The sequence below is a fragment of the Miscanthus floridulus genome, chromosome 2, assembly GCF_019320115.1.
Source record: "Miscanthus floridulus cultivar M001 chromosome 2, ASM1932011v1, whole genome shotgun sequence".
Classification (NCBI taxonomy): Eukaryota; Viridiplantae; Streptophyta; class Magnoliopsida; order Poales; family Poaceae; genus Miscanthus; species Miscanthus floridulus.
The window spans coordinates 116,369,835-116,381,787 of NC_089581.1; the positions used below are offsets into that span (position 1 = coordinate 116,369,835).

Consider the following 11,953-nt stretch of genomic DNA (forward strand, 5'->3'; position numbering starts at 1 on the left):
CCGGCAGTGATTGCCATGTAGCGGTTACAGCATAAGTAACTTATCTTTTCCACACTTTTCGAATACCTCATACTGGCTCAATGGTTAAGACCCCACAACTCAGCCCTCGATACCCGTGTTCAAATGTCGGGCGGCCCAATTTTTTTGGTTTAATTTTATAATTTATTAAGCATATGTATTCCTATGTCGAAATGGCTTGAATTTTTTTTGGTTAAGTGTCTGAACTCTGTAGCCCGAGACCCGAGCTCAAACCCGAGGACTGGCATAATTTTTTTTTTAATTTTTTATATACCACTATCGGTTTTCAAAATAAACCAACAGTGATAACAAGCATCACTGTCGGTTTTTTCTCATCACTGCCGGTTTTTTAAAACCGACAATGATGTTTATATATATTAAAAAAAATCTTTTATATACTGAATAAATAGAAGCATATGTATTTCTATGTCGAAATAGCTTGAATTTTTTTGGCAAGCTTGTACACCCAAATTAAGATCCCACACAGGATCTTAGATTTTTCTAATTATTTTTTATTAATTATATTTTTCTATGTGCTGAATGAGACAAAAGAGGGTGAATTTCATCTTGGACCCAATAGATTTTTTCATCCACCTCCATAAAATTCTTATCCCTAGGGCACATTAGAGCCTGCGTAAAAGTTTGGCACTATTTTAGATCTTTTCATGGGTAGACTCAGTTCAACCTATAATTAAATTGTCTCATCGCGCGGAAATTCAATTAAACCTCAGAAAGTAGCAAATCATCTCCGAAAAATCCCAAACTTGGTGTTTCATTCACACGGGGCACGTGCAATCCTAAGAAAAAGTTTGAGACCAATACAACACCGGAATGCCTATGAACCATAGAAACCTTGATAACCTATGTGTATAGTCATGGTTCGATGAAAGGGCACATGTACCTCTATGAAATATGTATACTCCGCCTATGTCGAAATAGCTTGAAATTTTTTTGGCAAGCATGTACACCCAAATTAAGACCCCACACAGGATCTTATGTTTTTCTGATTATTTTTTATTTATTATATTTTTCTCTGTGCCAAATGAGACAAAAGAGGGTGAATTTCATCTTGGAACCAATAGATTTTTTCATCCACCTCCATAAAATTCTTATCCCTAGGGCACATTAGAGCCTATGTAAAAGTTTGACACCATTCCGGATCTTTTCGTGGGTAGACTCAGTTCAACCTATAATTAAACGGTCTCGTCGCGCGGAAATTCAATTAAACCTCAGAAAGTAGCAAACCATCTCCAGAAAATCCCAAACTTGGTGTTTCCTTCACACGTGGCATGTGTAAGTCTAAGAATAATTTTGACACCAATACGACACTAGAATGTATATTTCTAATTACCCAACAAATGTTACACGAATTACATGCATGACAATAATTAAACACACAAAGCCGTACAAATTAAAATTAGAACCCAATTAAACTACGACCTTAAAAACCTTGCTAAATAAACATTAATTACTATCAGAATCACTGTCGGGATCGATTCGGGCCACGCACACTAACATGCCTCTGTAGCCATATATGGTAGTTGATGTCACGGATTATGTATCCGCTTGTATCGATGAAGTCCAATGCCCGTATGAGTGCACTCTCTTGTGCCTCACAATACCGAAAGAATGGTCGGCCATAGATGTAACCTACTGAACAACCATTGCCCCTGTTAGTAATCCTTATGTAGTACTGGCGTCCTTCTATAGTGAGCTGGCCAAGGTTTCCATTGCAGAAGTCCTAATCGTACCCGAGTTGCTCCGTAGCTTGGTCTAGAACGGCCCACAAGCCACATGCAGCATAGGTAAGGTCCTATAGCGCAATCTGTATGTGGAAAAAAAGATAAAAATTAGAGAATGTTGTTACAATAATAAACAATAAATAACCATGACTCAGGTATAAATGACCATTTTACCACATCCGCATGGTTGTAGCTTGCAAACCATTCGCTTGCTTGTGGGATGGGGATATCACCAGCATTCAAAGCAAGTGCCTTAAAGTGTGAGAAATCAGGCACATCATAGCAAATACGTCGAAGTGCCTCTAAACAGATGCGCACGACACTTAATTGGGCGCTTATCATGTCTGGGCTATGTATTCCCATCCCGTGGATATGGTTCCGATGATTTGAACACCTCACAGGGATGAAAAAACTGAGTTCACACGTCCATAGCCGATCACTTGTATTAGATGCCATGTTCTCGATGATGTCCGAGATAAAGAACTAGCTAAGTGCTGTTTGCAGCCAATCTATTGGGGATATAGTCTGCGACATATATGCATGCAACAATGATATTAAACTAATTACACTTATTTGTTAGCATCAAAAAACAAAAGATGTTGGAAAATATTTCATACAATAGCTGAAACAAGGAATCGTGGAATGGCCACATTAGGAGCGAATGACCATCGCTAGGGTGGAAACCTGGTTCTTGTGGTGGGGGAGGTCTGTTGTTCATACCACCTGATCGATAAAATGCAAAAAAATATGAACATAAAATATATGCACAAAAGAATTCTTCCAAGTAAAATGTGGCAACATAATTAAATATAGATCGAATGCAAGGAATAAATATATATATAAATGTAGAATGCAAAGAAACATAAATATAAATATAGATCAAATGAATATAGATACAATATTGGAGAAGACAACATATCAATACCATTGAAAAATGCAGGAGCCATGACCAAATAATGTAGAGAGAGAGTGGATGTCTTGAGAAGTGAGAGTAAAACATGAGAAATGAGACTGAGAGAGTTCGTGGGTGGGTGGGATCGATGTATGTGGCCGGTAGTTTGTTTTATATAGGGGGGCATGGACATCACTACCAGTTTTTAAATAGAACCGAGAGTGAAGGTGGTAATCACTGCCGGTTTCTAAATAGAACTGACAGTGAAGGTGGCTATCACTGTCGGTTTCTAAATAGAACTAACAGTGAAGGTGCATATATGTAAAGGATATATTTATTTAGATACTATAGTGGGAAAGTTTTAACCAGAATGATATATTTATTTAGATAGTAATGAAATACATCACTGTCGGTTTGAGCAACCGACTGTGATAGAAGCTATCACGACTTATTTTAAAACCAAAACTGGCAGTGAAGGGCCCTGCCACCATCTTTTAGTAAAAAAAATATAAAAAAACATTGTTGGTTTGGAGCCTACCATCGCAGCCTTTTTATAAAAAATCTAAAAAAGTTTGGCCCGCCTGAGATTCGAGCGCGGGTCACGGGGTCGAAAGTGCGCGGCCTTAACCGCTGAGTTAGGATAGGGAGTTCGGTTAGAATGGTTTTATTTTTTTCTTTTATCCCATCGTAATGCACTACTAAATAATAATTGTAAAATCAAAAAAGTTTGGCCCTCCTGGGATTCGAGCGTGGGTCTCAGAGTACAGAGTGCGCGACCTTAACCGTTGAGTTAGGATAGTGAGTTCGGTTAGTTTGCTTTTCTTTATATATTTATTAATAGAAATAATGCATTTAGTTTATATTCTAAAATAACACAACAAATTGTGTCTTGATTATTTAATTCTATGATAATTAATTAATGGTCTATAATTATCAAATAATAGTGTTTGTGAACATTATCTTAATATTTGATTACATAGTCAATAATTAAATTGTAGAGATGCGCACAAAATATAAATTAAATATTCAGTGTGAATTACTAATACATCGTCTGCATAATGATTATATAGTTAACAATAATCTAACTATCTTTAGGTGCATCAACAATGAGGGCCTCATTGTGATCAATTCGTACGTAAGCAGGTTCGTCACCCTCTTAAAGGATAGGTAGGGGTACGTTCGCTCCGAATGGATGCATTTCCTGATAGCCCCTGTAGTCTTCTTTGTCCGTCACTCCATCGACACCGACAATCTTCCTTTTTCCTTCTAGGACTACTTTTAGCCTTCCTTTTGTCTTGTTGTCCCTTGAATAGAAGACTTGCATAACATCTCTTGCAAGGATGAAGGGGTCGTCTCTGTATACGGTCTTAGTTAGATCAACGGTTGTGAACCCTTCGCTATCAGTGTTGATTTCCTCGAGCCGGACCCAAAGAGAGTGAAAAAGAGCTACCTTCAATGAACCATAGGCTAGCTCCCATATCTCCTCTATGAAACCAGAGTATGTCGCCTGCATGTTGCCGTTCTCATCGCGAGCATCAAAACAAACACCACAATTTTGGTATGTGCTCTTTTCATCTTGCTTTTTTGTGTAAAATGTGAATACATTGATCTCATACCCTTGGTACTTAAGATATGCACTCAAAGGCCCCTTGGCTAAGGCATCCAGTTGATTACCCAACTTTATTCCAAGCAAGCGACGTCACAACCAGCTGACAAATTCCTCCTTATGTTTTTTATCTAGCCAAGCCTGTGACCTGCTCGGATACAGAGTTTGTAGCGATTGCCTGTGCTTGTTAATGTATGGCATCACACCCTCGGCTTGCTAGAGAACAGTGAACGGTGCATGTCTAAAAGAAACATGGTCGTCTACTATAATAGATTTCTCCCCGATTATTCCTTTGCCACGTAGTCTTCCCTCATGATGAGATTCTAGAACTCTGACCCTTTTGAGGTCCAGATAATATGTGCAGAACTCAATGGCCTCCTCCATTGACCATCCTTCAACCATGCCCCCTTCTGGCTTGAATATGTTCCTAACATACCTCCTGAAAACTTTCATTAATCTTTCGAAAGGAAACATCTGATGCAGGTACATTGGGCCAAGGGCTCTAATTTGGTCAACAAGATGAATGAGCAGATGCAATGAGATATCAAAGTAAGTCAGCGAGACATGCATCTCAAGCCTAACGAGAGTTTCGGCTATGTCCCGCTGCAGCTGCTCTAGCGTGGACACATCAATGACTTTTTTTGAGATCACGTTGAAGAACGAGCAAAGCTTTATGATTGGGGCGCAGACCTTTGGGGGAGGATACCATGCAGGGTAATAGGGAGCAGCTAAGTCATAATGACATGACAGTCATGGGCCTTCATAGGGCCATAGTTGAACTTGAGTTCTCTCATGTTCACTAGCCTCTTTAGGTTCGCACAGTAGCCCGTCGAGACTTTGAGTTCATTGAAGAAAGAAATAAGTGCATGCTTTTCTTCCTTCTTCAATGTCCATGACGCAACTGGAAGTTCGAACTGGCCATTCTCTAGCTCCACGAGATGTAGCTCCTTCCTGATTCCCAAGTGTTGCATGTCTAGGCATGTGGCTAGTGAATCCTTCTATGTCCCCCCGGTGTCCATCAAGGTGTTAAGAGTGTTAGCGCACACGTTTTTAGTGATGTGCATGGGATCAACACAGTGGCGTACACTCAGAAATGGCTAGTAAGGTAGTTTCTAGAAAACTAATTTTTTCTTCCAAATGCTCCCATCGGGCGCTGCTACTGCATTGTCCCCCTTTCCAAAGACAACCTCTAGTTTGTTGAGTTCTCAAAGTATCATAGGCCCATCTCGATATTTTGGAGCTAAGCATTTCTCAATAGCACCGTTGAAATCTTTTCTGTTCCTACGATAAGGGTGATCCTTAGGTAGGAACCTAAGGTGTCCCATATAAACTATCTTTGAGTTATTTGGTAGATTTACCGCATCGGTGTCGTCCAAGCACTCGACACATCTAGTATAGCCTTTTGTCTTCTCTTCGGACAATGAACCTCGACTTAGCAGGTTGGTGATTGTAGCAATAAGTACACCCTTGATCATTACATGTTCCTTTTTGTACTCGTCCCAAACATCTGACACACCCTTTTCAAACATCTCCACTAGTTCATCGATCGCTGGTTCCAGAAACACATCAATGTCATTCCTAGACTGTCTTGGCCCTTGGATCAGTAGTGGCATCTGGATGTACGACCGCTTCATATAGACCCAAGGTGGAAGGTTGTATATACAGAGCATCACTAGCTAGGTGCTATGATTGCTTCTAACCTGGTCGAAAGGATTCACCCCATCTGTGCTCAAAGCAAACCAAAGGTGCCTTACTTCTCCACCGATGTCCTTATAGAACATAGTATTGACAGTCCTCCAGTCATGCCCATCGACGGGGTGCCTCATCATTGTATCTTTCTTACGCTCTTCGCCATGCCAGCGCAACAGCTTGGCTGACTTTGCACATGCAAACAGCCTATGCACCCGGGGAGCTATAGGAAAATACCAAACAACCTTTATGGGACCTTCTCTGGTCTTGGTTCCCTCATCTGACGGCGCTTCCTTATACCATGGAGCTTCACACTTGGGGCACTTGTCCAAGTCTTTGTATTTTTCTCCACGGTACAATATGCAATTATTGGAACACGCATGGATTTTTTCAACCTCGAGGCTGATGGGGCAGATCATTTGCTTGGCCAAGTATGTCTTTTCTGGCAACTCGTTTTTTTCTGGGAGCATTTTCCTTATTATACCTAACAACTGATCGAAGTCTTTATCGCTCAATCTATTTGTCGATTTGAACTCTAACAGCATAATGTTGGCTTCTAGTTTGCTCATTGGACAATCCTATACAATGGTGTTTTGCCATCTTGTCTCATTTTCTCTAGCTTTCTCAGCTGTCTTTCACTAAGACATCCGGTCTCTACATTACGTAGCAGCTAAGAAATACCATTGTTATCCTCGGTGTCGTCAGCTAGCGTGTTCCTAAACACATTATTAACTATGGCCATATGTTCCGTGTTGACACCGGGTTCCTCGTCAGCATCGTGGATGGCTATGTCAGGCGTATCCACATCATCATCGTTTTCCTGCAGAACATTCACACCAACCTCGCCATGCATAGTCCATATCGTATAGTTTGGCATGAACCCCCTGGTAATCAAGTGCGATCATATAGACTCAATTTGACGAAAGTTCCTATGATTCTTGTAATCTTTGCATGGGCAGAAGACAGGGTTCCCTTTCCCAGTATGGGCTTTGGCATCGATGATAAATTGGCTGATGCCTTGCTTGTACCGCTTGTCCGTTCGGGATAGATGCATCCACTCTCGATCCATCTCTGCACAAAAAAATACTAAGACAGTAATTACAAAGAATTAATAAGAAATCGAGCTTCATGAACAACAATTGTAGCTCGAAAGTACCATTTTTGGAAAACATTATTGTACACTAATTATTGAAAAATTGAAATTGGTAGCCCCAGCCATGTAAATTGAAAATCGTAGTAAAAACAATTATTGCACAATATTGAAGAACAACTATTCTACTCTACTTCTAAGAACTAATTATAGCATCACATACTAACAATGATGATTTTGACCACCATGGAATAATTAGCTAGGAATTTAAATGTGTTCATAGACACCAACCTTTTGGATGATGAATTCACCACAATTTGAGCTTGGCACAAATGTCCAATTGGAAAAGTGCTCTCTAGAATGGAGAAAGACCTAGAATGAGAATCAAGCAATGTAGCCATCAAAACGAAGCTAATTAAGCAACAAAATCAAAGGAGTCAATGTTTGTTACTAACCTTAAAGCAAAAAGTTCAAGCCATTCTTCAAAATCCAAGCACTAGCTTCATGGTGAAGAGCAGCCACAACAATGGAGGGAAGGGTCTAAACGCACGCCTCTGTTCTCAGGATGGAAGAGAGGAGGAAGGAGAGAACAACTGCAGCCTTTTTGTGTTGTAGGCTTATCACCGTCGGTTCTTGGCTAGAACCGACAGTGATAGAGCCCAATCACTGTCGTCTCTTGGTTTAAACCGGCAGTGATGAGTGCCCGCCAAAACACTATCGGTTCAAGCCACAAATCGACAGTGATGTGGTCCTTCACTGTCGGTTTTAGCCTAGCCCCAATCATTTTTTCATTTTCAAGCTCATAACCGGCAGTGAAGGTACATCACTGCCGGTTCTCACAAATCTAGCAGTGATGATGCCGACAGTGATGTGCAAATCTGACGTAGTGCCTCTGCGTAGTCCGGTCCGGCAGCATCAGCAGCCAGGGTCGCAGCCCAGCCAGCGAGTGTGCGACATAGCCAAACGTCAAGAACCCTGTGGTCACCAACCTATCGCAGTAGCTGAGCTGGAAGATCTAGGCCAGGGCGCGCTCATTGTGCTCCCGCGCCTCTGAGTGCTGGTCCTGGTCGTGGCTCGGCTGGTACATCGTGACAACCTCGCCGGTCGCCGTCTGACCGTAGCAAACTAGTCTGACCGAAGCACCATCTAGTTGAACTTGTCGAGCACACAGTGGTCCTCCTCGCAGAATGTGTGATTATGTAGCCGGAGCTATATCTGCTCCAGGTGGAAGTAGACGTAGGGTGGCAGCGCGCTGGCGCCACCGCCGCCACCACTATCGTCGTAGCGGACGATGTTGTTCTCAAGCATGTGCAGGTAGCTGTCACTTGAGCTGACCCAGAAGCTGTCCTTGTAGGGGAAGTCCGGCGGCAGGATCCACGAGGTCCCCGGGAACGGCTCGCAGAAGAGCCCCTCCATCTCGGGGGGTTCGTAGATGAGGAGGACGCGGCCGGTGAGCAGCACGTAGAGGAAGGTGGAGACGACGTTGAGCATCCGGTTGGCCATACCCTGGATGGGGAACCACACCACGTACCTGCATTCGGCGTGGTCGCCGTTGCGGCCGGACGTGAGCTGCGCCATGGCCTCGCAGTAGTTCGCGGTGCCCGGTCCGCACCGCCGATGGTTCGACTCGTACTGCCTCAGCTTCTGGAAAAGTAGGGGGGGTTCTGCAAATGTACTTTGAATTTAAGGTTAAATAAATGGGTATGGACCTACAGTGAACCATTTTAAAAGTTTATGGATAAAAAAATACAGTTTTCAAAGTTGATGGACCTAAATGACACCCCCACGAAAGTTAATGGACCTTCGGTGCATTTTACTCTATTTTTAAACACTAAGCCACATTTCCTCGACCCTTCTTTAAGCTCAGCCAAAGTAATCGCACCACTGTTTCTATTGTCTACTGCCTTGAACACTCCTCTTAACCTACCAATCTCCTCTTCTGAAAGATGCTTAGCAATAACCTGGGCCAAAATCAGGAAGATTCACAAATGCAAAATAAGTGAATTATTATGATATGGAATTGCCAGGCTAAGTAGAGTACTTCAGGTTCTTCAAAACAAATGTAGAGTACTTCACATCCCATCTATCCTTGCAAAGCATCCTATGGAAATTATCTAAATCAACCTAGAATGGCAGATCAGACAAATGAAACCAAATAGTAAAAAGGTCTGATCAATTATTCTCTGAGCTTGGAAGCAAAAATGAAACACATAGATGACTGACAATCAGCCTGTTCGTTTCGTCATAAATGATCGTTGATTATTTACTGCTGGCTAGTTTGGTGTGAGAGAAAAATATTGTTTCAGCTTATAATGCACGATCGTATACGAGCAAGCGAACAAGCTAAATATGTGCACTGACAACAATGATGAGTTGATGACAGATATATTAATACCTGAATAATGAAAAGCTTTGCATCAAATTTTAAGACACCCTGTAGAGAATTTCATGATGTTTACCATATTTTGGGGCGTTTTAACCTTTTATAGCAGGTAACAATGCTAGTGAAGTTTAAACTATAACATCACCAAAAGGATCCGTATTGGAAAAAAAAGGTAATAGAAAATATGCATCTCCAATTTCTTTCCCGAAAGCCCTGATAATGCTTTAACATGATGCAAAAATGGAAATAACTTCTCCACTCCATGGCATGTAAGCATACCTGTAGAGCCAATTTCTTTGATTTATTCGCTGCAGATAATTTGTCGATACGAGAAAGGACAGTTGGATCTAGAGTCTGATGAGTAGCCACTCCATTAGAAAGAAAAGATCATTAAATCGTGAACAACTATTATCAATTACTCGATCTTACAATAGTTAATGTGAATTTCCAGGAATAAATATCCGGTCAAAGTCATTCTAGGAAAAGCAAGACATGTGGATATAAGGTATTGAAATGAAAAAAAGTAATGTGCACAAGGGTTAAACAATACTAACTTAGAACTTCATGGGCTTTCAATCTCTCCGATGGACAGGGGCAGAGCATTTTTCTTATAAGATCGTTTGCACTGTCTGAAATCCTGTGCCACTGGTCTGATTCAAAATCAAAATGCCCATCCTGCACTTTGTCAAGTATACCTTTATGTGTATCTGGTACAAAATTAAATGAGTGATGTGAGTACATCCAGAAAACAACAATGTGGCGATGTAATCAACACATAGCAAGCCGGATGATCTTGACGGCGTGAGCTCGAAGATCTGCTTAGCTTCGACACAAGAACGGTTGGTTTTGGGATCAAAGGCGTGCTAGTCAATTTGATCCTGCAATTGACAAGGAGAGAATAATCAATAGTTTAAGGTGGAATATGTCGGTGTTGTACCAGACAGTTCCAATATATGGCCAAATAGCCGATTCAATGGGACTATCGACTAAATAGTCGATATCCAGCGTATTCATGGAATGAAGACCTTTGAATCAAGGATTATGGGCTAATATTAAACGACAATGATACGAATCGAAATAAACGATGCTCATGGAACATCAGAAAACATCATCGGCTAAATAGAACATGATCGATATAAAACGTTAAGCCGATAAGTTTGATGAGAAGAGTATAACACACGAACAAATCAACTGTCTAGTACAAATGAATCTACAAACACTCTGAATCTAATCTGTTACCATCAACAGTGAGGTTCGATCAGATCGATATAACTATGATAATAATAACAAATTAAAGCCAAAGAATCTATAAAACCATCTATATATTGACAGGTTCATAAAAAACATGCTATATGCGTGAAAGCACAGGCGAATCGGCTAAAATAGCCAATGCATGCATAGCAAACAAACGGAGTACATATCTCGATCGTGAACAAAGTCATTAATCGATAATCTCTAATCCAAAGTCTTACCAGTGAGGTTCGACCGGATCGATGCAGCTATAGTTGTGTCGCCGCAAATCACTCGAGCCTCCGCTCCTCCTCCAGCAGCTCCTAACAGTTCATCACCGAAGCAGCCAGCCATGTCGAGCCGTGACAAGGGAGGCAAGGGCCTAGGCAAGGGCGGCGCCAAGCGCCACTAGAAGGTGCTCCGTGACAACATCTAGGGCATCATGAAGCCGGCGATCCAGAGGCTAGCGAGGAGGGGCAGCGTGAAGCGCATCTCCAGGCTGATCTACGAGGACACCCACGGCGTGCTCAAGATCTTCCTCAAGAACATCATCCGTGATGCCATCACCTACACAGAGCACGCCTGCCGCAAGATCGTCACCGCCATGGACGTCGTCTATGCGCTCAAGCGCCAGGGCCGCACCCTCTATGGCTTCGGCGGCTGAGCCTTGGCTCCGTCTGCGTCCTCCGACCATGTGGTGGTTGTGGTGGTCAGGCGCTAGCTAGGGTTCCTGATGGATTTAACTGTTAGATAATTTAGGATCAACTAGGAGTAGATCTAGCGGGTTGACTTCACTAATTTGGCATAAACAACATATAGTTCATCTATGTGAAACCTAGAGAGAGAGGCACATACCTTCGCCTTGGCAGGGGAGGTAGAGGAGGAAGAAGTCGCCATGGCAATGGCGACGCAATGTGGAGCGATGGAATCCAAAGGATGGCGGCACGGCCGACGGTGCTTCCTGTCACTACAACGCCCCTGCAATCGGATGGGGCCTTCTAGGGTTTGTCAGTGGATTAGTGGCGTCAGCCAACCTCGTTCCCCACCTTTCTCTTTTATAGCGTTGTGTGACAGGGGTCCGCCTACCAGGAGTTAGTTGAGCGCCCCCCGATGAGGATGCGGTCAAGGGGTCTAACTCGATCATTGGATCAAGTTAGATGAGATCAATCCTAACATTCTCTCCCTTGATCTCATCTTATACTTTAAGCTTAGTCTTAAACTTAAAATACTTAACTTGGCACCCATTTCATTACAGATTAGTGTATAGAGCATGCCTCATCATAATAGTTAGCACTATCAGATT

General features: G+C 42.2%; 1 protein-coding gene across 1 annotated transcript; it reads right to left on the reverse strand.

Annotated features, from left to right (window-relative positions):
* Positions 1-8,246: 8,246 nt before the first annotated feature.
* LOC136536915 (galactoside 2-alpha-L-fucosyltransferase-like) lies at positions 8,247-11,004 on the reverse strand. The gene is made up of 4 exons (XM_066529049.1): positions 10,893-11,004; positions 9,700-9,788; positions 8,920-8,998; positions 8,247-8,701 (listed from the first exon to the last, which is right to left on the reverse strand). Exons 1-4 carry the CDS (start codon positions 11,002-11,004, stop codon positions 8,247-8,249), a joined length of 735 nt encoding a protein of 244 aa, XP_066385146.1.
* Positions 11,005-11,953: the final 949 nt, after the last annotated feature.